This window comes from Mauremys reevesii, linkage group 11 (genome assembly GCF_016161935.1).
Source record: "Mauremys reevesii isolate NIE-2019 linkage group 11, ASM1616193v1, whole genome shotgun sequence".
Classification (NCBI taxonomy): Eukaryota; Metazoa; Chordata; order Testudines; family Geoemydidae; genus Mauremys; species Mauremys reevesii.
In genome coordinates, this window is record NC_052633.1 from 7577702 (window position 1) to 7602852 (window position 25151).

Genomic DNA, 25151 nt, shown 5'->3' on the forward strand with positions numbered 1-25151 from the left:
CACTTTGCCCTTTTAGCTCCCAAAACTTGACAGAGCAAGTGTTGGGTTCGCGGGGAGAATGAGTCCAACCCGCCTGCCAAAGGTCTCTGCCTCGGAGCTGCCCGCGCTCCTCCTCCCGCAGACTTTCACCCCATTGCAGCGTTCACAAGCCGACTTCTCTCTTTGACTTTTCTTCCAACCCCTCGTTAATTTCCTCGCTCCCTAGCTCAGCTGCTACGGATGTCCACTGGGTAGCGGTCGAAACTAGATTTCTCTGCATATTTCCCAGCTGCGGATGTTCCTTCAAGGAGGAAAAGCCAAAGTTTGAGGCTGGTGAGGCACTGTGATGCAGTGCCAGCAAGCTGAAATTGCCTTGGTAAAATGGTGCCGATGAACTCCTTCCCCTCCTTAAAAAAAACCCTTTTCATGAGAACCTCTGCAGGCTATTTGTTGAAAACATATGCACCATCTATGGTCTGCCTGCATGTGCATCAGAGGGACGGTCAGTGCATGGCCATTGCACCATACAAGATAGGCTAGAGAGAGCATCCACGGCTGGTCTGGGAAGTTCTATATCAAGGTTTCAAAGACTTTGCACGGGGCATGTTCTGAAAGAACTCTGTTTGAATCATCGGTAGCTACGAGTGAACAATAGTTGTCCTTTCATGGGCTGACCTAATGTTAGTTGATAACCTTCCCAAAGATTAATTATGTTGCCCCCTTGCTTGGCTAGACCAGTTCAGATCCTGTGAACGTGACCATGGCAGATATTTGGCATTAAAAGAGGTGCTTTAGTTATTTTACAGACTTTTTTTAAAAAAGACAAATGTCCTTTTTGTAACTGGAGTGTGTGGGTTTCAGATTATCCCTCGCCTTTTCTAGTGGTAAGACTGGGTTATTTTATTATTATTGATAACACAATGTAGTACATCTTCAGAAGGATAAAATGAACTTCAGGTCTATGCTTTCTACCCAGATGTGTACCATCCAAAACTATTTTCATGTTTTTGCTTTTCTTCATGGTTAGGGAATAGGTGCAAGAGACACAATTTACTAAAATGTCAGTGCAGTTAAAATAAAGGACTGGTTACCATGTACTATGAGCTAATTATTAATTTAACAGGCACAAATGGTTTGCCTTGCATCTATTCATTGGGATGAATGGTCAATTTTAATACTCAGTTAAAAAGTTTGGTTAAAGTGCTGGCTAGAAATCTTTAAAATACATTAAAAATATGAAGCCTTTTTGACCAGTATAAACTGTGAATGGCTGGAACTCCATCACCCAGGATTGCCTGGTTAAAGTCTGTGACATTCTCACACTTGCTTCCTTGCAGCCCCAAGAGCAGGCTAAAATATGGAAGGGAAGAGGCTCAAAGTCGTAAAGCTTTTCAAGTAGGTTTAGGAGGCAAGCAAGTAGGCCGCCTGCCCTCATGCATTGAGCAAGTGCCCTCTTGAACCTGGATTCGTTTGTTTAAAATGAAACAGATAAATGTCCTTGGGGAAAAGTGGCATGGCCCTTTGCATAGGTAAATGAAGGGCAAGTGACTGACAAAGGCCATTGTTAGGGTTGGGAAGTCTGGTAGCATGATGGCAGGAACAACTGGAATCAGAGGTGAAGTGTGTGGGGGCGGGGGGAGGGGTGCATGCAAGGTCACGTGCCCCCCACCCCCAGTTGCTGCTTGGCTTGTACTGAGTTTGTGCTCACACAAATTGAGCACGCTCAGTAACATCTGCTGAAATCCCTGCCCTCCCTCTGCCCTTGGCAGGGCTTTGACTGGGATCATGAAGAACAGCTGCAGTTCATTCTTGTTTTGAGGCAAAAGTGTTAATTGTAAGCGCTCGGGGGCAGGGGCCATATGTTATTCATCTGGGGATCAGCATGCATGGTGCTAGAAGCATATTAATAGCAGGAATGAATAAGAGGTTGAAGTAAGAGCTCCCATTCTGTTAGAAATCAAGAGTGGAGATCGGCACCCAGCCTCTCTCACCCTTGCTATGTGCTGGAGAGTGCTGTGAACTCTGCTGAGGACCACCCTCTCCCTGGGCACAGGTGTGTTTGTGATGTGTCTCCCTTGGCTCCTCCCCTGGCAGAGTGAAGCCGCCGCCCCCAGAAGGTGTGAAGTCAAACCCCTCCAAGCGCCATAGGGATCGGCTGAACTCGGAGCTGGAGCGGCTGGCTAGCTTGTTGCCTTTCCCTGAGGAGGTCATCTCTACCCTGGATAAACTCTCCATCCTACGCCTCAGTGTCAGCTATCTCAGGGCCAAGAACTTCTTCAACAGTAAGAGCAAACTGGGGGGAGGGTGGGAGACTGGAGTTGGCCCTTTCCCATTAAATACACTGTGACGTTGCACCCGATATGATTTTATGAAAATGGGCTAATGAGTGTGAATATGATGTCACTGGAATATGCTTCATGCAAAAGGTCTCTTGTAAGGTACCATTACAAAGCTTATAATCTACTGAGTGTGGTCATCTTATTTGTATAAATGTACCACTCAAATATAACTCTGAGGGCCTATTGTAATTATGCAAAGTGTGGGCCATTAATGGTGGTTTGGAATCTTGATGGCTCCCATTAACCAGGACAAATGACTGTAGATGGCTCTATTTTACTTGTAAGAATTCCTGTATTCCTGTGTGCTGGCAAGTGGGCAATGAAGTCTTACAGTGACATGTGATCATGTCACCTGAGCTGGAATCCATCTTTAACCTGGTGCTTTTTTATTGAGAAGGAAGGGGTGGGAACCCAGAGAGGGATAAAGGATTCCCACCTTATGCAAAAGATATGTAAGTGGGTGGAACAGAGCAAAAAGGGCTGCAGTCATGAGAAATCCCCTGGCTACCACTTAAGCTGGAACAAGGGCTGTACCAGGGGAAAGAATTGTGCCCAGACTAGGAAGGCGTCCAGTCTGTGATTGAAGCTTATTGAAACATCTCTGAGGGTGAGATTTTATGTGTATTCAGTTTTCTTACTGTATTAGGCATAGACTTGCATGTTTTATTTTATTTTTCTTGGTAATTCACTTTATTCTGTCTGTTATTACTTGGAACCATTTAAATCCTACTTTTTGTATTTAATAAAATCATTTTTTACTTATTAATTAACCCAGAGTATGTATTAATACCAGGGGGAGGGGGCAAAGCGCTGTGCATATCTCTTTATCAGTGTTATAGAGGGCAAACAATTTGATTTATTTGGGGTTTGGACCCCATTGGGAGCTGTGCATCTGAGCGTTGGAGACAGGAACACTTCTTAAGCTGTTTTCAGTTAAGCCTGCAGCTGTTCAGGGCCGCCCAGAGGATTCCGGGGGCCCCGGGTCTTTGGCGGCGGGTCCCGGAACGGAAGGGCCCCCCGCCGCCGAAGTGCCCCGAAGACCCGTGGCGGGGGCCCCCCGCCGCCGAATTACCGCCGAAGCGGGACCCGCCGCTGAAGTGCAGCCCGGTTTTCGGCGGTAATTCGGCGGCGGGGGGCCCCCACCGCGGGTCTTCGGGGCACTTCGGCGGCGGGTTCCGGAACGGAAGGGCCCCCCGCCGCCGAATTACCGCCGAAGACCAGGCTGCGCTTCGGCGGCGGCCCCCGCTTCCGCCCCGCCCCCAACCTCTTACCCCCGGCTCCCTCCTCACCCGGAGTCTCAGTGCCTTGCTGGAACAGCCGCAGCGTGTGGCCGGCGGGGCCTGAGCTCCGTCCCGCTCAGAGCCGTGTGGGGAGGGGGCGGGGCTGGGAGCTCCACGCCGAGCGGAGGGAGCCGAGCTCAGCCCAGAGCTCCCAGCCCCGCCCCCTGACGACACGGCTCGGAGCAGGGCGGGGCTCAGGGGCCCCGGCGGAGACTCGGCGCTTGATGCGCTGAGGTTCCAGGAGAGGGGCGGAGGCGGGAGCCCCCGCTGTTCTCTTGGGGGGCCCCTGCGGAGCCCGGGACCCGGGGCAAATTGCCCCCTTTGCCCCCCCCTCTGGGCGGCCCTGCAGCTGTTGGGGTACATGGTTCAGACCTGGGTCTGGGTTTGTAGCAGGCAAGCGTGTCTGGCTCAAACCAGGCAGGTGCTGAAGTCCCAAGCTGGCAGGGAAAACAGACTCAGAGTTACTCAAAGCACATCAGGTGGCAGTCCCAAAGGGGGTTTCTGTGAACCAACCCGTCACAACACCATGTTCCCTTCAGCACTGCAACAGAACCAGCAAGGTGTGCACTGCAGGGAAATCTCACCCTGTGTGTTAACATGCCAGCAGAGGACAATCCTTTCATTTGCATAAGGGAGTGGTTATTGTGAGAATCTGATTCCTGCATGTTGTCAGCACCTTTCACTCGCCCCCACACCTGTAGACATTAAAACGGATTTTAACCACCAACACAGTGTAATGTGGATCTGCCACGTCACACTCATATTAAGGGAAGTCACTGGGAAGGTAAAAAGCCCTCTGAAATTGAAGCATTGCTTCATGCTTATCTGGTGCTATTATCATGCCATTGTAATATAACATTAATATATTCCATTCTTGTCCCTCAATCTCTGACTGCCAGATGCTGGGACTGGATAACAGAGGATGGATCACTTGAAAATTGCCGTGTTTTGGTTTTTTTCCCTCTGAAGCATGTAATATTGGCCACTGTCGGAAGACAGAATACTGGGCTAGATGACCCAGTATGTCTCTTTTCATATTTAGACTTTGGTTAGACTTTTTCTATACAAACAGCATCAGTTTGAAAACGATATTCATTTGACTTACTATAGAAACATCTGCAAGAATTTTTATTTGAATTCCATGTAGTTTTGCTCTGGTATAAATCTGCTTTAAACATGATACAGTGCTTAAAGGATGGGCAGGCTGGTGAAATGAAAAGCCGATGTTATTAGAAAGCAGTTATTTTACTCTGCAGTGCCAAATCAGTTGACATTGAGTTGATAACTATTTCTATTTTATTTTTAACTTTGCATTTGCACTATTAAACAGTTCCTATATGTGAGCCCTCACTGTATTGAACATATCAAATGCAACATTTTTTAGTAGCAGCATTGTAGAATAAATTCAGCTCTTTGGCGGTTTCCCACCTCTATTATAATCCTCTGACTCTCTGAAATAATGGCATCAGATTTGGAGAAATATAGCTTGGTTTGGGTTGTGTTATGTAAAGGTTTTCATATTGCAGAAAAATGGCTTGTTTTGACAGTGAGCTGATGATGTCTGATGAAAATCAGTGGTGCAGTGCGGGCTTTGCATTCTCTTGAAGCATTAATAATTTAAAAATCACAGCTTAAAAGAATTTATAAAATTGAGGCACAGGAGCCACTCTTTAAACCTTTAGCCTTAAAATGGCTGGTCTTGTCACAAGGAATCAAAACTTAAGTTACAGTGCTTAGACACTCCTTGTCTAAGAATTTCAAAAGAAATTCTGCCAAGATACTGCAGACATTGAATTCGGAAGGAGAAGACAACAGTCTATGTCGTGGGGATAGTGTGCACTTCATGGGTTACAGACACCCAGAAACTTGCATAACTACCTGTTCATTTTACATTTCTGAAATAATTAAAAAATGATCTGGACAAATTGGAGAAATGGTCTGAGGTAAACAGGATGAAGTTTAATAAAGACAAATGCAAAGTGCTCCACTTAGGAAGGAACAATCAGTTTCACACATACAGAATGGGAAGAGACTGTCTAGGAAGGAGTACGGCAGAAAGGGATCTAGGGGTTATAGTGGACCAGAAGTTAAATATGAGTCAACAGTGTGATGCTTTTGGGGGAAAAAAGCAAATACGATTCTGGGATGCATTAACGTGTCTGTTGTGAGCAAGACACGAGAAGTCATTTTTCCGCTCTACTCTGCGCTGGTTAGGCCTCAACTGGAGTATTGTGTCCAGTTCTGGGCACCGCATTTCAAGAAAGATGTGAAGAAATTGGAGAGGGTCCAGAGAAGAGCAACAAGAATGATTAAAGGTCTAGAGAACATGACCTATGAAGGAAGGCTGAAAGAATTGGGTTTGTTTAGTTTGGAAAAGAGACGACTGAGGGGACATGAGAGCAGTTTTCAGGTATCTAAAAGAGTGTCACAAAGAGGAGGGAGAAAACTTGTTCACCTTAGCCTCTAAAGATAGAACAAGAAGCAATGGGCTTAAACTGCAGCCAGGGAGGTTTAGATTGGACATTAGGAAAAACTTCCTAACAGTCAGGGTGGTTAAGCACTGGAATAAATTGCCTAGGGAGGTTGTGGAATCTCCATCTCTGGAGATATTTAAGAGCAGGTTAGATAAATGTCTATCAGGGATGGTCTAGACAGTATTTGGTCCTGCCATGAGGGCAGGGGACTGGACTCGATGACCTCTTGAGGTCCATTCCAGCCCTAGAATCTATGAATCCCAGTTTTTACATTCCTGGTGCATTTGGGCATATTGGCCTCTCTATGTTTGCAACAAAAGAAACCATAAAATGCCTTGCTTAAGCTTCCTAATATATTTTTGTGTCCTCGCCCCCCATACTGGAATTTAATTTGTTTTTTAGCTGCTAGCATTCAAAATGCTAAGCATAATATAGTGTACTTTGAAGCACACCTGGGGTTTTAGGACTATACCTCCCTCCATAAAGACAACAGCTCAGTTTGAGGAAGCATCCTTGGTTATGTGACTGGCTCAGTCAGATTAAATCTGCATTAAGGAAACACAAATCCTTATAGATGAAAGCGCTACCACAAACCTAGAGATGTGTTTCTTAATTAGCCCTGCAGCCTTTAAACTGTTTAATACAAAACAGTTAGTGATATTTAAAGAGTTTTCCAGCGTTATTCATTCGCTCTGATCATATTCGGCTCAGTGTGGTTTGTTTGTGAAGACTCTTGTACTCTGGTTTTATGCGCTCTTCCTAAAGATCATACTGAGACTGCCTTGTGCAGTGAAACATTTCTAGTTTCCATATTTTCATTTTCACAAGCATTAAGTGTCTCTTAGCTTACCTCAATGCACGTCTAAAGTGTACACTGACCCATACAAGCCCAGTATTACCGACTTTTATTATTAGTCTAGATTACGTCCACTAAAAATACAGACTCTTCCAAGTCATGTTATTTATATTAAATGAGATAATGTGACAATAAGCTCCCTACCCTTGAGTTTTTCTTGTGCTCTTGGATTTGGGTCTGTCAATGTCTGATCTTGGCCGAAGACTGTGGATGCTAGTTTTTGACTTTGGCTTCTAACCCTATTCCCATTGAAATCAATAGTGTGTAGCAAAACTCCTTCTGTACATTTAAGGGGGTTTTGTATAGCAAGAGTCATGGTTAGCAGTAGCATAAGCTGCTCTGCTTCAGGATGTGGTCATCTCTCCCCACGTGAGCCTTGGATCTGACTGGCCCGTTGGTGGCACCCAATAAGGGTCCCTGCTCAGGGTAAGGAGTGATGGCCAACAATGGATCCGGTGGATGTGGGCCAAGTTCCCCAATGGTGGTGAATGTGGATGAGCTGCGACTGTGAATGTGTGGACCGCACAGGGAGGAGAACAGCTAGATCTTTGAAAAGGCTATCCAGGCCCTAAGGAACCAACAGCATCTGTCAGACGAGTTCCTGGGGAGGGGGGTGGTGTGTGTTGTCACCCCAAAAACAAGATACTCACTGCACCTCCCCAGTCCCAAAGAAGAAAAATGAAATGAAGAGGCATCAGCCCTGCCCATGACAAGAGCACCAGTAGCGCCCCTGCTACTGCCAACTCCTGGAGGATGGAAATGTTCTGCACCTGCAGGACGGGTGTGACCTAAACCCCTCTCAGGGAAAGCACAGCCCTGATAACCCCAACTTCCTGGAAGTCCAAACCAGACCTTAGTCACGTTCCGTCTCGTCACATGGAATGTGTTCACACTGAACAGCACTGGCTGCAAGATGGCTCTTGTCAAAGAACTCGCTTGCCACAAGATCGTAGTCGCTGGCATTGCACAGGCTTGCAAAGCGATCATATTGCTGTGGAAGGAGCAACCTTCCTCCACTTCGGTGGTCCCCACCAGACTTGGGTGTGGCACTTGTCATGAGACAGCCTTTAGAACAGACTTTAACCATATGGAAACTCCTTTCTCCATGCTTATTTTGTGCTTGGCTTCATTGCCATCTTGTCGTTGTGGCCTTCATGACAACAGAAGATGCATCAGCTGCAGAAAAGGACACCATAACTATCTCTTCATTATACATGTGCATTACTGGGCCGTTGGGTATATTGGCCACCAGCTAGCAGCAAATATCCATTCTACTCTGCCACATGACACACTGCTAGTGCTTGGAGATTTCAATGCTGCATCAAACTGGGTATGAAACTGTGGTGGGTTTCCAAATGCCAGCACCACTCAGCTTCTGCCCTTGTGTGCCACTGAGGGCTTGTCTGCTATGGGTGCCTGGTTTTAGGTGCCACAATAACCATTGTTGGAGTTGGAGATCGACTAGTGGACATGCCATGAAAGAAATTGATCACATCCTTGTCAGAAATTGCTCCATAGTGAAATCTCACCGGGTCTTTGGCAGCACAGAAGCACCAGCAAACTCAGACCTTAAACTAGTTTGTTCATCTTTCACTCTTTTCCAACTCTGTGCAAGCCTGAAGTTCACCAACAGTACAATATCCAGCATTTATCTGAGGATCGTGCTGAAGCCGTGAAATACACACAGGTCTTAGAGGATTACATACGTAATCTCGGTGCCCTCTCTGACTACTTGGAGATCACCTGGATTGGTATACGTAAGACTGTATCATGCACTGCAACCGAAACAGTCGCTTTCAGATGATCACGTAGTAGGGTTGCTATATTTCTAATGGCTGGTAACAGGACCCCGAGGCCCCACCCCCTGCTCCAGCTCTTCCCTTGAGGCCCCACCCCTTTTTCCAGCTCTTCCCCCTTAGATAAAATAAAACAGACATCAGAGCTTGTGAAATGGCACCCAGACACACAAGCTGACACCTGGACTATCATAGAATCTCAGGGTTGGAAGGGACCCCAGGAGGCCATCTAGTCCAACCCCCTGCTCAAAGCAGGACCAAACCCAACTAAATCATCCCAGCCAGGGCTTTGTCAAGCCTGACCTTAAAAACCTCTAAGGAAGGAGATTCCACCACCTCCCTAGGTAACCCATTCCAGTGCTTCACCACCCTACTAGTGAAAAAGTTTTTCCTAATGCCCAACCTAAACCTCCCCCCACTGTAACTTGAGACCATTGCTCCTTGTTCTGTCATCTTCTACCACTGAGAACAGTCTAGATCCATCCTCTTTGGAACCCCCTTTCAGGTAGTTGAAAGCAGCTATAAAATCCCCTCTCATTCTTCTCTTCTGCAGGCTAAACAATCCCAGTTCCCTCAGCCTCTCCTCATAAGTCATGTGTTCCAGCCCCCTAATCATTTTTGTTGCCCTCTGCTGGACTCTCTCCAATTTATCCACATCCTTCTTGTAGTGTGGGGCCCAAAACTGGACACACTACTCCAGATGAGGCCTCACCAGAGCTGAATAGAGGGGAATGATCACTTCCCTCAATCTGCTGGAAATGCCCCTACTTATACAACCCAAAATGCCATTAGCCTTCTTGGCAACAAGGGCACACTGTTGACTCATATTCAGCTTTTCGTCCACCGTAACCCCTAAGTCCTTTTCTGCAGAACTGCTGCCCAGCCATTCGGTCCCTAGTCTGTAGCAGTGCATGGGATTCTTCCGTCCTAAGTGCAGGACTCTGCACTTGTCCTTGTTGAACCTCATCATATTTCTTTTGGCCCAATCCTCTAATTTGTCTAGGTCCCTCTGTATCCTATTCCTACCCTCCAGCATATCAACCACTCCTCCCAGTTGAGTGTCATCTGCAAACTTGCTAAGGGTGCAGTCCACACCATCCTCCAGATCGTTAATGAAGATATTGAATAAAACCGGCCCCAGCACCGACCCTTGGGGCACCCCACTTGATACCGGCTGCCAACTAGACATGGAACCATTGATCACTACCCATTGAGTCCGACCATCTAGCCAGTTTTCTATCCACCTTACCGTCCATTCATCCAGCCCATACTACTTTAACTTGCTGGCAAGAATACTGTGGGAGACTGTATCAAAAGCTTTGCTAAAGTCCAGAAATAGCACATCCACTGCTTTCCCCTCATCCACAGAGCCGGTTATCTCATCATAGAAGGCAATTAGGTTAGTCAGGCATGACTTGCCCTTGGTGAATCCATGCTGACTGTTCCTGATCACTTCCCCCTCCTTTAAGTGGTTCAGAATTGATTCTATCCGGGTGAAAACCGGACGAGTGTCAACCCTTTTACATAGGCCTCCTACCCCACACGCCCAAGGCAAGAGGGACAGAATCCATGTACATTTCCCCTCCAAAGGTTTGCTCTCCTGGTGCAAAGCTCTGCCTGCAAAATGCGTGGCTGAACCGGGATCAGCTCTGGAGCAGTCTCCTTAGAAAAGGACTGAAGTGTGGGGAGGAGGGGTCAGCTGCCTCCTGGGTGCCCCCTGATGGCCAGGGTGCCTCTGCAGGGATTTTCTCCTCCAAGGGCTTCTTAAACAAACAGCACCCAGGCTTTTTTTGTCCATTCCCCACCCCTTCTCAGGGGCCGAGCTTATTCACAGAAATAAACCTCCAAGTCCCCCAACACAGTCCATCGGGTTTACCCTCTCGCTGGGTCACTCCCAGGCCTTTCCTGCCTGCAGTCTCAGTGGGGAAACCCCACCTCCCAGGGCTTTCTACTGGAGCTTGCTTATTCCCCGCAGGCTCTAGTTCACCCTGCTCCTTGGCCTTCCGGCCCAGGGCCTTTCCTGTTTTGGCCGGCCACCCCCAGGCCCTGCCTGGCTGGAGACTCGGGTTTTGGCTTCTAACCCCGTAGCATCAGGGTCTTGCCTGTAGGACCTTTCTCTTTCCCTGCAGCTTCCTGGGCTTTCCCCGTCACTACAGCCACCTGCTGCCCTTCACAGTGATCCAACCCTGGCAGGCCTCTTTTGTACTCGGGGTTGGCTGGCCCCAGACCCTCCAGCCCTTAAGGGATGAGCCAGCCTGGTACAAGTATGATGCTGCATGTACAACTTGAGTCGAATAAAAATTCATACACTATGTAATTCGCATTCTGTGCACATAAAGAAATGCGACCTCAGTGTGAGCACTGGGTTTTCCTCCTAGCTCATACATCAGCTAAGAACTATGCACCGTGGCTTGTTACGGGTGCCAGCCGCTTCCATTGGTTAACAAACTGAACTTTATTTCCATGCAACAGAAATAGAGATTCCTTTTTCTAAAAAAACAAAACAAAACAAAAACCTGTTCAGCATTACACAGGGCTTTCATTTTCAACAGGGTCTCGCTAGTTTCAAGAGCTCTGGGGCTTGATGCTTGCAATTTGTGGAAAGCCACTGACCACAAATTACGGAACTGCCCTATTACTGCCGCCCATAAAAAAGTATTTAAAAACAAAAAGCTAAAATGTATTGTAGCTTTTGTTTGGCGAGGGCTCAGTCTTTCTTTAAGCTTGTTGTCAATGAGCTAGACAAGAGTTATGGAGAGCCAGATTCCAAGGTGAAGCACGCATCTCCCCTTCCCATGAAAAATCCACTAGTAAAGGAAATAAAAGACAGTGCTTGTTTTAATTGTCTTTTAATTGCAAAACAGGGAGCAACCACCTAATGCTGCAAATAGGGAGGGGGGAAAACAGGCTAGAAAATCAGAACAACTTGTAGCTAGTGGAGGGTGATAAAATATTACAAAGCTCCCTAAGAGACTTAAGGATGGAATGGAAAGGGTAAGCATGGGGGAAGTGTGGAGCACACGCCTCTCCAGAGCTTGGAATGGAACGCAAAATCCCTGAGTTTCTCCATTCCTCTGCTGTTGGGAAATATCTCTGAAACCACTGGCAAAGCATCTCCTCCCCCTCTAGTGCTGAGGCACAGAGGGGATGACAGCCTACCACTGTGATCAGGTCTGGTACTCCATTAGCTCATGTGGCAGAGGTCTGTGTGACAGGACCCATGTGAGTGTCAATGTGGTGGAATATCAATGCACTCAGATGTCAGGAAATGTCAGGGTTAAGTTTGCCTCTGCAACTTTAATTTGTCCCCCAGTATCCGTTATGGTGCAGTCTTGAATTCCATACTGGTTTTTTGCACAGGACTCCTGCCTTCTTCAGTGCACAGGATGGTTTTGCTCAGGGGACGAATCAAGGTGTGCAATGAAGGAGACTGTTGTCTGTAGGTTCCTCAAAACTCTACTCTGTCCTCATGTCTACAAAAAAATTGACAGCAGTTAGGCTGTTGGTGTGCTGAGACCACTGCCTGTCAAGCCGACCAATATTGTCTCATTGTTTCCTGTCTGTCTGTATCCAACTATTGTCTCTTATCTAATACTTAGTTATAAATGGGGGGGGGGCTGTGCCTAGCACAGTAGGGTCCTTGTCCATGACTAGGGCTCCTAGGTGCTATGATAATGCACATAATTAATTCCTAATCTGTGCCTCATTTGTTGCTGAGGTTGGAAGGTGTGTAATGAATGAGGCAGGGGCTTGCAGGAAGAGCAAGGATGGTCTTGGGGTTAAGACAGTTGAATGCTGCCCTGGAAAATTGGTGTCTCCAATTGGGCACCCAAAATTAGCAGATACTTTTGCCTTTCATCGCTTTGTACCTCAGTTTCCATCTTCACAAAGGGGATAATAAGACCCTCCCCCCATCTCACAGGGGTGTTGGGAAAATTAATTAAATGACTGTTTGTGAAGCACTCATATTCTATAGTGATGCACATGAGAAATTAATAATTTTGTCTTGAGAGTCGGGTTTGAATAGCATGAAAGAAAAAAGGCCTGAGGCCGAACATTGGATAATGGGGATAAAACAGAACATTCAGTCGCCTCTCATTGAGAGAGCACCATCCATCCTGTGCACTGAGTGAGGCAGGGGTCCTGTGGAAAAACAGTATGTGATTACAAAAGTAAAGATGGCATCATAACGCACATGCACAGGGGAGCCGAATTAAGGTTGCACAGGCAAATTTAAGCCGGGCATATCCTAACTTCAAAGTGCGCAACTGGTAAATTGGAACTGTTTGTCCAGAATAGAAGGGCTGGGAGTGGGGGTTGTGCTGCTGGTATGGCAGAGCCTAAGGGCTTGTCTATATGGAGAGTTAGTGTGCAGCAAGCAGGGTTGTGAATCTACAGCACGCTAGCCTGCCGCACACTAATTGGCTGTGTGGGCCCTGCTACTGTGCACTAGCAGTTGCCTAGTGCACGTTGACTTACTACAGAACTTTCAGTGCATGGTAGCAGAATCCACATGGCCAGTTAATGCATGTCAGGGCAGAACATAGTAGATTTTCCCCCCAGCTTGCCGTGCACTAACCCTCCATAGAGACAAGCCCGAAGTGACCTCCTACAGCTGAAAAGCAGATGTGTAACATGTACCATGTGTGCTACCTTCACAGCTTTCTCCTGGAACCTAAAATCCTGGAATAAGCAGGACTTGATGGAGAGGTTAGCACAGAAGTAATGTGCTCTTTATGATGTTCGACATTTTTGGAAAACATTGTCTGGGAGAAGCCATCATTAGAGCCTCGTTTGCGTTATCTGCGGTGACATGGGCTTTTCATCACAGCCATCAGTGTGTTCCAATAACATTAGTCCCAGTTAGGATGAGATTCTCTTGTACTGCCAGGTCAGAGAATTACCAAGGGGCTACTTTTGTTTGACGTGTTCTAGTCTAGCCCCACTATAGGCTAACAATTAGTGGGACGTGAGTCGCATGTCAGCGGAGTGAGCTCCTGGTGTTCACGCTGGTTCTTCTCTTCTCCTGACGTCACTCAGTTGTAGCTTCTCCTTTTTCCTCCATCCCCAATCTTGACGCTCGGTTCTTTGCTCTGGGCACTCTCTGGCCCTCCCTTCCCAGCCTTGCCCTGGCTTGGTTCAAGGAATTCATGGCTTCCTTTTAGGCTAAAATTGTCCTAATTTGTGGTGGCACCTTGTCTGCCATATACACAAATCTTTGGGTCTCATTTTCCTTCCTTCATCTTCTCCCTGTCCCTTGGCTCTCAGGATCCTTGCAATTATGTCTTCCCATAAGAAAACTGCCTCTTCTCCTGACATTCATCCCTCCCAATGGTGTGGAACTGTTTCCCTTTCCTTGCTCTGGACATCAGCAGCTCAGTTACCTCTGCCACCTCTCTGCTACTTTTCTCTCGCCGTCTTCTATCTCATTTCAGCCTTTGATGCTATGCGACGCTCCAGCCTCCTGGACTAGACCCATAGCTACAGAAGCATCTTAGCATCTCCTTCCACAGCTCCACTCCTACCTATCAGAACTCTACCCTGCCCCAAGACTCCTTCTCTACAGCTTCAGTTCTGGTCTCTTCTCTCATCTGTCTTCTCCTTCTTGGTCACCCTAGGCCAGATTCTAATCTCAGCCACATAGCTGTTAGCAGCACTGGAGTCACTCTGTCTATCTAGTCATCTATCTGGTCCCCATTGCTGTAGTATTGAAGCAGCAGCCATGACTCCACTTCTACTGAAATCCTCATCTGCACCTTCCTATCCTCTCACTTGGTGACTCTTTTGACTCCTTTTTCTTTGACATTTCCCTCTTCCCCCAAAACCAGGTCTCCAGACACCAACATGTCTAGACTGCCACCCACCAGGTTTTGACACATACAAAGAAGTAGCACCTCAGACCCCACCATCTCCAGCTGCTCCAGTGGTCTTGTTCCTTTCAGCGTAGTTCCTACAGCAGATATTTTAGAAGAACATCCAGTCTTGATTAAAAAGTGGTCCATGATGGAGAATCCACCAAGACCCTTTGGTAAGATGTTCCAGTGGTTAATTTACTCTCACTGTTTAAAAATGCATGCCTTGTTTCCAGTCTGAATTTGTCTAGCTTTAACTTCCAGCCATTGGATTGTGTTAGATTTATTTTTGCTAAATTGAAGAGCTCATTATTAAATATTTGTTTCCCCCCTAGAGGTACTTACAGACTGTAATCAAGTCACCTCTTAACCTTCTCTTTGTTAAGCTAAATAGATTGAGCTCCTTGAGTCTATTATTATAAATCAGGTTTTCTAACTCTTCAATCATTCCTACAGCTCTTCTCTGAACCCCCTCCAATTTATCAACATTCCTCTTGAACTGGGGTGAAGTTGAGAGAGCGAGCCTGGATCTCTGGGCTTGGTTCAGGACCTCAGATCTAAACCAAAGGTTGTGAACCAAAGTCAGGCCATGTATTAAATCAGATACTCACAAGTTCACTGTCCAGTCCATGAACATGGCAAAGTTGCTGCTAGCGTACTAGGCACTAGATATTTCTGTGAATATATTTCAGAAGGCGAGCACAGATAAACCCCAATCTAGTACAAGATAAGGTTGACAGAACAATGAATAGGGATATTGTGTCTGAGATATCAGGAACAAGGGGAGGTAACAAACAGATGTCATGAAACATGCAAGGTGGTATGTAAGTTGTTTGTCTCACTATAAATGTCGGGGTACCTTGCCTTAACCCTTTGTATGGCCGAGGGGACAGCAGGGACTTCTGCTACTTACTGAATTGTCCTTGCCACTAGTCACTCATGTGTTAAGGTAATTGTGCAAGTTGTGTGAGTCATTAGGACTTGAGGGCAATAAACCTGGCTGAGTGCCTTTGTCACCGAACTGTGCCTGTCGTCATTCTCTATGAGTAACACTGAGGTCTGCTGAATTAGCAGGCTGTGTTCTGAGCTAGTGCGGATAACACCAGAACTCCAAGGACAGACACACTGAGCGGCTGTAAAAACTTAGCTGTCTTAATAGCATCGCAGCAATAACATTCTTCAGCACTCTTCTACATGAGGGTACAGAAACGGACCCAGTTTTCCAGCAGCAGTTACACCACTGCCAAATACAGAGGTAAAATAACCCGACCAAGATTCCCCTGTTTATACATCCCATGATTGCGTTAGCTCTTTTGCCTGCAGCATTGCACTAGGAGTTCATGATCAGCTGATTATCTGCCACAATCCTTAACTCTTTTTTAGAGTAACTGCTTCCAGGATAGAACCCCCCATTGTGTGAGTATGGCCAACATTCTTTGTTCTGCATCCCCACAGAATACCAGATGGGTGTAAATCACACTGATCTACTGGACTCCTTTCCTGCTTACATCCAATGGCTACCTGCCCACTGCTCTGAATTTTTCTTTGGGAGTCAGTGCAGTAGAAAAAATAGCAGGGAGAAATGTTTTGTATGGGTAGAAGGAGGAGATCTGAGTTGGGGCAGGTCAGTGCTTCTCTGTAACTATTTGCTTATACCTTTCCCAACCTCATCCCCTTTGTCTGTCTTTTAAATTGTGATTTCTCCAAGGCTGGGACTGTCTCTTATCTGCGTTTGTACATCACCTAGCGCAATCAGACCCTTATCATAGCTGAGGCCTTTCGGTGCTACTAGCATATATATTAGTAGTAACCATTTACATTTACGCAAAACTGTAACACTGAACTATCCTCGGACCCAGCCAATGAGCCTGTCTTCTACACTCTACCCAACCACCCAAGAAACTCTGTTCTTTCTCCCTGAAAGACTCACTTCATAACTCATTGGACTGTACTTGCTTATAGCCTGTAGGATGGATGTTCAAGTGTAAATGGGAGCAGCATTTGGCGGTGGTGGTTGTCTGGGCCACAGAACATCTGTATTCAAAGTTCCTTCTTATAAATGAGAGGCAGTGAAGGTGGATTGTGCGGGAGAAGAGGATTGGGAGCCAGGGGAAGGTAATTGGGCTCTTCTCTTGGGGAAGAGCAGGATCTAACAGTAAAGAGAAAGTGTCCGTCTTCTTAATGAAATGATTGAATAGTAATTTGCATTGTTTTTTGAGCTTGGTTCAAATGGGTGGCTTGTTCCTCAGCAGCTCTCGCTCCCCAAACTGAAATGGAGATAGAAATGCTGGGACCCACAAAACTGGAAAGAAACAACAAAACTCATTCAGGATCCTCAATCAGTAACAGAACACCACTTCTCCATCCTCCTATCAGTGCACTGTGTGTTCAGCTAAAGCAGCTTAACAGCTCTCTGGTGGGAGAGGTACATTTCTAATATCAGAGGGGTAGCCGTGTTAGTCTGGTTCTGTAAAAGCAGCAAAGAATCCTGTGGCACCTTATAGACTAACAGACGTTTTGCAGCATGAGCTTTCGTGGGTGAATACCCACTTCTTCGGCGAAGAAGTGGGTATTCACCTACGAAAGCTCATGCTGCAAAACGTCTGTTAGTCTATAAGGTGCCACAGGATTCTTTGCTGCTTTTACATTTCTAATGTTTCCTAGAGATTTCTTGCAAAAAAGTCGGAAGGTAGCAGTGATGGTCCTGTGGGAGAACCCAAAAGCTCTCTCTGGGGTAGAGTAGGTGCCAGCACTTTTTCAAAGAAAAAAACAATAGAGGAGTGAGTTAAATCCCTTAAAAACACAACTGTACACTTGGAAATACAACAGGAGAGGAGCTACCAACTCTAGAATTGAATGGTGGAGTAAGTGGAGAATTGCTCTAAAGGCTCAGGTACAGAAAACAAGACTGTTACACACATGGGAACAGAACATGCAAACTGCCAGTGTCAACTGAGGAAGCAGCAACTTGTATAGCAAATCCCCTAGATCTCTCACCTGAGACGGAATAAGATGAATAGCAAACCCAAAGAGGTAGCTGTAGTCTGCACTAATCATTCCAGGACCCAGTACAGTGAGCATCAGGCACCAAATTGACTGATCTCACTGAACACTTACATGCAGTGCTTGAAGCTTACCAGTCACTTACTAGTCAGAGGGGGATAGACTTAGTGAGGGTGAGGTCCTCATAATTTATGTCTAGGGGCAGCATCCTGGGGAGACCTGACCAACACCTAGAACTCAAACAGAATGAGACCTGATCTGTTCTGTACGTTTGAAAAAAATGTTTCGAGAACCTTGTTTAACTTGCATGCGAGCCTGCAGCTCTTTTGGGAAAGAGGCTGCTTTTGGTATTTCTAGGCTGGCTAAGTCCCTGATTATGGAACGAATAAATTTACGCGATAATCTAGCACCCTGCTGAACATCTACTTTTTGCTACATAAAGCTGGTAAATCAATTCTCAAGAGAAATGCCTGGCCCATTCTTTTATATTTGGAGCACCTGTATATCTAGGAGGATTCTGGAGATGACTCTGAATGTGCTTAACACTCGTGTCTTAGACTTCATAGAATCATAGAAGATCAGGGTTGGAAGAGACCTCAGGAGGTCATGTAGTCCAACCCCCTGCTCAAAGCAGGACCAACCCCAACTAAATCATCCCAGCCAGGGCTTTGCCAAACCTGACCTTAAAAACCTCTAAGGATGGAGATGCCACCACCTCCCAGGTGGTGGTGGATTTACCTTCAAATTTTTTCATAGCGAGGGATTCTCTGGTGATAGTCTTTTCCTTTCCCAGCGTAATCTTTCTAATTGGTTCAACCATCTTTTAGCAGTGTTGTGCTCCAGCAAAGAGACAGTGGCCTTGTTGTGGAGGTTTTATATGTTGTGACAAGCTTCTCTATTGTTATGCCATAAGGTGCTGCCTTTTTTCTCCCCCTTCCTCCTCAAGCTTATCATTTCACTTTTGTACCTTGCAGCCCTGTGGAGAGAAATGGAATTTGATCATCAGCACATTTCTTTTCAGGCAGGATCACACAGTTTTGTCATTGATTGCACCTAACTACTGATCTTACTTCCATGAGTTGAATTACAGTGGCATTACTTGAGATTGCGCCTGTGTGACTCAGTATTTGTGAAGAGGGCAAAAACACAGCCTGACTGAGCAACAGATCTTTTTTTTTTTTTAAATTGATGATTTCTAGTCCTTACAGTATGAACCTGGAAAGTGAAGCACTGCTGGTTTGCGTGTGGTCCCCTGAGCCCAAGATTTAAAATGCAGAGAGGTTACAGTTCAATTTGAATTGGGCATTCTATTTTTAAGCACTTACTTTGAGGCATTTATAACTCTTGCAAGTGTCCCTGGAGCTAACATTTTTTCATGCTGGATCTGAGATCAAAGGCGAATTATTCTGGAAAGTCTGAATAAAATCCATGCAGCTGTTTTTGAGTTCTGGGTGGAAGATTGCAAATGAGAGGAAGGGGGTGAAGATGGGGAAGGAACAAAGAATCGGGAGGAAGTGGGCAGGACTGGTGCCTAGGACTGTTGCCAGCTGTTCTGCTTGGCAAGGATTGTCCTAGGCTTTAGAAATGCGTCCAAGGATCTTCCCATCCCAGCCAGTGTGCAGGGCTCCCAAGCCAGGGCAGATCAGTGAAGACAGGAGGCCAGAAATTGCTGAGCAGCTGAGAGCTGCTTCATGTCCATAGCTGGTCATTGCCCTTTTGTGACTGGCCAACACACATCTGTTGGCATGACCACCTAGGGCTTGTGTGTCTCAGCTGTGTGGCACTTGCCTGCGAGAGACACCTGCTTCCAGCTGAGTTCTCCTGTCCCCAGAGGAGGGAGCACTGCGGTCCTGATCTCACTCTGTCAGCTGGTGTCAAATCAGGAGATGATCAGAGGACACTGTCCATCCACCAGCGTTTCTGACATTCAGATTGGCCTTCCACTAGAACAACTTTCTGGCTAGCCAGCTCTGGAAATGCTTTCCATGTTCCTTAAATATTTTCCAAGTTCAGTATTTTGCTCTGGCTTGAATCAGGATGAAAAAATCATCAAAAGATTTTGTTTATTGAAAAGTTTTGATGTTGACCTTTTTTTCCTTTAACTTTTTTAGTCTAATCAATTTAAATTCACAAAAAAAAAGTCAAAAAAAAAAGGAAAATTTTTTTTTTTCAAAAATCCAATTTTTTTTTCAGTCCTGACCATCTGTAGTTGATGGTGACCTTATTGTTTGGGGATAGCAGTTCATCTTGTCATCTCATCAGACAAACATTATGTCTCCACACTGTTTTCTAGCTTCCTGAGTGTCATTCCTGGAGGATCTGCACTGCTAGGAAATCCCCTGCTGCATATACCCCACATCCCACTCCTGTGCTCTGTAAGATGGACAGCCTCCAGCAGAGGAGAGAGAAAATCTCTTTGCAGGCTCCACATTAACTTACCTGACAAAGTCATGAACGTTTGGCTGGCCTCTCCCTGCGCCTTCTCCAGCGATAGATTCAGACCTCTGCAGGCCCCAGCAGAAAGTCATCAGGAGGGGAGAATGATGGCATGGAGGCAGCCTGCTCCCTTCTGCTCCTTCCTCACTTGCTTCTCGTTCCCTCCAGCCAGGGCTGCAGAGGAAAGATGGGGCCCTACATGTAAAATCTCTGGGTTACATGTCCCAAAGTATTTAGTTCTTGGGGGCACAATGGTAGACCCCCTTCAAGGAGCCGATGTTTCAGGAAGTGCTGAGCACTGGTTCGTTTAGCTGAGCCCCCAGCCGGACATTCTGAACTACAATCCCCTTTGGACGATTTAGGCCCAGCTGTGTTAATATTACAAGGGCAAAGAGACCATGGAGTTGGCAGCGTTTAAAAACAGTGACGTGCTGCATGGAGCAGCTAGCAAATACCCGTACACCCAGCCGCAGAAGGACATGTGAATGGCTTGCCTTAAAACCACATCATTAAGTAGCTGCAACTGAGAGAGGCTGGCCCCATTCCAAAGTCCTGCTGGTCCGCAACATCATTACAGCAGCTGAGCCTCCCCCGGGCCCCATTGTCTGCTTTTCACAACAATAACCTCGTTTATTTTGGCTGGATGTTGGGCCCTTCTCCCCCGTCCTCCCCCCTTTCTTTTTTTGTGTAGCAAATTAGCTGCAGCGTTAGAGGGACACTCAAAGAGTAGCTGGCCCCTTGCTTGAGTAAAATCCAGCCAGGGAAGCTTATACAACATAATTGGTTTGCCAGTCTCTCTTAAGTAAACTTTAGACAAAGCAGCTGAGTGAGCCAATGAAAGGGCTCAGGGGTGAAACGGAGCCCCAGCCGCCCCTCTGCCAATTGCTCTTTCTATCGCCTGGCCTGCCCCTGGAAGGAAGAATGTAAAGCACCAGCGTGTACAACCCTGACATTTCTGTTAATGAGGGCTGCTTTGTAGATCACCAACCAAAGGCACCCATTTCAATGGCAGCGCTGTTACCCCAGAGCCTTCCCTGCTTTCCTGTTTGTTTGCATCCGTCGCAATCTGATCTGAACGCTGTGGGATAAAAGGCTCTTTGCAAGAAAATGTGGCAATTTTTAATCAACCAATTTTAATACAATCAACTTGGAGCTCTTTCTTTCTTCCTACCCTCCTGTGGTTTTTGTCACCTCTGTATTGGCAAAAGAGCAGTTTGGTGGGACCAGAGGTTTTTTTCAGGTTCTCTCCCAACCTCTCAGGATCTCAATGAGCGTGCCTGGTAATCGGAGCTGGCGTCTCGGAGCTGGTATCTGAGTGGCAGGGGCATGGAATGGGTTGTACTGCAAAGAAATGCTGAAATCTTCCCCAGCCAGGGGAAGCTCTGGGCAGGTATAGCTAGCAAAAGGATTTCTGCCTGTTGGGAGACCTGCTAACTGCTCAAACTGAGGTGATCTCCGGAGGGGGCATGGGCTGGAAGGCTGCCAAGACTCCTTTATACTCGGGGTGAGGAGGTAGCTGCTTTAGACTCAACTTTCCACTGCAGCCCCATCGCAAACTGCTTGGAAATGCTCTGTTGAGCTAAGACCCAGTCTCACCATCTAGCTGCAGAATCCAAGGCAGTGAAGCAGGAGGAGCATGGCCTCTCCTTGAACCCAGATTGGTTCATTTTATCACCATCAAATATTTGTGTGTCTGAGACTTCAATACTGTGCCAGAAGAAAAGAGAATCTTTGAGCCTTTCCACTTCCTGTACAGTCGAGAGGCAAAGTTATTTGCTGGTAAGACCAGAAGAAAATGAGTGTGAGGGATGTAGTCTTATGGGCTGAGCCAACTCCTAAGGCAGGATTAGACCCTTGATTGTTTCAATCAGCCTTCCTCTTCCTCCACTTTTGCTTTTCAATGGCAGAATCCCCACAGCACAATCCCTCTTGAAGAGACAAACGCTTTACACTCCTCTTCCGCTAGGTATGCGTGATCAGCTCTGCTGTAAGTTTGGGCTCCTGCTTAACTCTCCGTGCCTCCAGCATTTGCACAGTGATGGGCCCTTGGTTACGTCTGTACAGTTTGCCGTCTTCATAGTTTCACATAGTTTGATGCAACCAGAGGGTCACCTGCTCTGACCTCATGCATAACACAGGCCACCACATTTTACTGAAACACCTGTGTTAAGACCAATGACTTCAGTTAGGACAAAGCCTTTCAGTCCTCACTGGGGTTGCCAAGGGCAGATTTGACCCCGTGTCTGTGAAAATCCAGTTAGACCATTAAGAGCCCTACACATTTATTTTTTACCTATCAACATAGTTCTGGGGCTTGAATGAGAATAGAAACATTTCCCAGACATAGGGAGCTAATTCCCATGATCCTTTGCAGCACAACAGCCCCAGTGTCCTACAGAAGGAAGGGAAAGAGACCTGTTTGGATCCCATCAGAGTTCTTGCTGTTATTGGTCTGGTATGGGGGTGTCTCCTCTCCAGGCTGCTTCCCTGTGGGAGGGGCTGGTCTCATCCATAACGTTCCCAGTATAGAATTTAACCCCCAAGGAACAGACGTTCCTCCTTCCCCCTCCACCTCCCCTTGCAATTCATTGCTCAGCTAGAACGCTCTAACCAGCCTTTCTTACAGCCAGTTGTTTCCTATGCTGATCACACGGTATCTGTCTTACCACGAAAGTCGTCCTACGGCACCTCAGAGTTATGTGGCCCTCCAGGCTCCTTTGCACACCAGCAAATGAAAAGAAGAATGCAGCACTTGTTTTCTGCTATCCCAGATCCTCCCTTTTCATAACATCTGTCTTGTTCTCTGCCCGCCTAGCTCCAGCGTTGAGGTTTGTACAATGTCTCATTCCAAATGAATACTGACAGATTAATCTGATTGTGCATGGCATACTGTTCACCGCATAATCCTTTCTCATTCTTTCACTTGACACCACACGCCCTCTGCACAGTGGGCTCAGTAAATGTTGCTTGTTTACAGAGGGTTTACAGACTCTTCTCCTTCCTTGCAAGATTTACCTATGGAGACTCTAACCTACTAATTCCTTTATTTATTTTTTTAAGTAGCTGTTTTCTTTGTTTTCCCCAAACTGTCTGGTAAATTACATGATTATTCCTGGCCAAAGGAGCAATACAAATAAATTACTGGTAGTTGTCCATTGGTTGTAGAACTCATATATAATTAGGTCCACTTTAATTCCCAAATGGGCATCTTAATTGGTGGGCATTGTCATAACTTCAGTACATAGTCCAGTCTTTGATGAAATACCTTCTACAATTTGCTTGTATGAATACACTTTAGAACATAAGAACATAAACACAGCCATACCGGGTCAGACCAAAGGTCCATCTAGCCCAGTATCTGTCTCCTGACAGTGGCCAATGCCAGGTGCCCCAGAGGGAGTGAACCTAACAGGTAATGATCAAGTGATCTCTCTCCAGCCATCCATCTCCACCCTCTGACAAACAGAGGCTAGGGACACCATTTCTTACCCCATCCTGGCTAATAGCCATTAATGGACTTCACCTCCATGAATTTATCCAGTTCTCTTTTAAACGCTGTTATAGTCCTAGCCTTCACGACCTCCTCAGGTAAGGAGTTCCACAAATTGACTGTGCGCTGTGTGAAGAAGAACTTCCTTTTATTTGTTTTAAACCTGCTGCCTATTAATTTCATTTGGTGACCCCTAGTTCTTGTATTATGGGAATAAGTAAATAACTTTTCCTTATCCACTTTCTCAACATTACTCATGATTTTATATACCTCTATCATATCCCCCACACTTTGACAGTATTCTGGAAAATTGTCTGGCCCATGATTTGTTATGTGGAATACATTCCTTTTTATTGTGAACCTTGTTATTTGTATAGTAAAGACCTACTACAGTAAAGCACATGCTTAAGACCCATTGGACGTTGAAAGCTTTGCAGAATCAGGGGTCTTCATTCTTATTCAAGCCAACTCTCACTATGGTCAATGGGATTGTGCCTGAGAGAAGCCAGATTCATCCCTCTTTCAGTAAAACCTCCAGGCTGGGATCAGGAAAAGGAAAAGTTCTTGAGGTTCCTTTTGCGGCGTGTCCCTCTTGTTCCATTGGAGCAGCAGGGTACGCTGTCCACCGGCTAGACAGTGAGTCCACAAAGGTCTTGCATCTCTGCGGTAGATCTGGGCCGCGGGGGCTTTGGTCCCAGTCCCTGGCAGACCAGGGTTTCCCCTGGGACTCTGCCCCTTAAAGAGGAAATTATCAAGTATCCCCTTCACACGCATATCACCAAGCAAGGAAGCCAGGTTTTTGTTGACAGATTTGGGATTGTCCTGTTTACCTACAGGTGCGGAACGGCCATGTTCCAAGTCCATCATGGCCACTTATTGCTGAAAAAAACAGTGTGTGTTTTTAAAGTAGATCTCTTTGGTGAGAGAGAACCCTCCAAATAAGTACTAAAGTATGAACCCACTCGAAAGAACTCATGCCGCATATCCATCTCTTCTAGCTGTAATACCAGTGGCTTTGTTTCACCTTTCAGATGGACAAAGGTTCCTCTTTATTTCAAGTGACTTTTACTAAATACCAGGAAAAGTTCCCTGGTTCGTCAGGCACTGATATGTTAACATGCAGTAGTTCTGATGTTCCCAAACTGAATATTTAAGAGTAAATTATTATAATTCTGTACAAGATATGTTTCAAAACCAGACTATGCTGATAGGTCCAATAGAAAGGCCTAGAGAGGGCTGACTATGTTGTTATCGGTTCTAGAAAATACTCAGTTTCCATTTAAGTAGCTAGGGTTTTCGAAAAAGCTTTGCACACCGTGTACTGAGTTCTTTTGAAACTGGCTGTTAGGTGTTGCAATGGGAGTTACTGATTGCTCAGCATCTAGCCAGTGTGGATTGACTAAAAGCAAAGCAATGTAAACCACTGATTTTAATCATGATTTAAATCAGCAGGGGGGAACCTTGATTTAAATAATTGATTTTAATCTTGTGTTTTATTTGTACTTTTTAGATATTTTCCTAAAGAGAGGTTGATTCTCATTGGTTGGTAATCATTAAAACATGTTGATTTGCAACTATATATAGCCTTCACACTTGATTTAGTGCTGCTTTTTGCGAACCCGGAGGATATACTATATCTATAATGT

General features: G+C 46.0%; 1 protein-coding gene and 1 long non-coding RNA gene across 3 annotated transcripts in view; one reads left to right on the plus strand and one right to left on the minus strand.

Annotated features, from left to right (window-relative positions):
* The window catches only part of LOC120374880 (aryl hydrocarbon receptor-like), a 113403-nt gene that overhangs the window by 1028 nt on the left and 87224 nt on the right, over positions 1–25151 (plus strand). Inside the window, exon 2 of one of the 2 annotated variants that reach the window (XM_039495283.1) lies at positions 2074–2261. In XM_039495283.1, coding sequence (XP_039351217.1) covers positions 2074–2261 — 188 coding nt within the window. Of the gene's footprint in view, positions 1–2073; positions 2262–16051; positions 16201–25151 lie in introns of those variants that run through there. The other variant, XM_039495284.1, reaches the window with a different exon arrangement.
* On the minus strand, positions 18345–22811 carry LOC120374881. Its single transcript, XR_005586311.1, has 3 exons — positions 22682–22811; positions 20019–20189; positions 18345–18555 (listed from the first exon to the last, which is right to left on the minus strand). It is a non-coding gene; the product is annotated as an uncharacterized LOC120374881 (long non-coding RNA).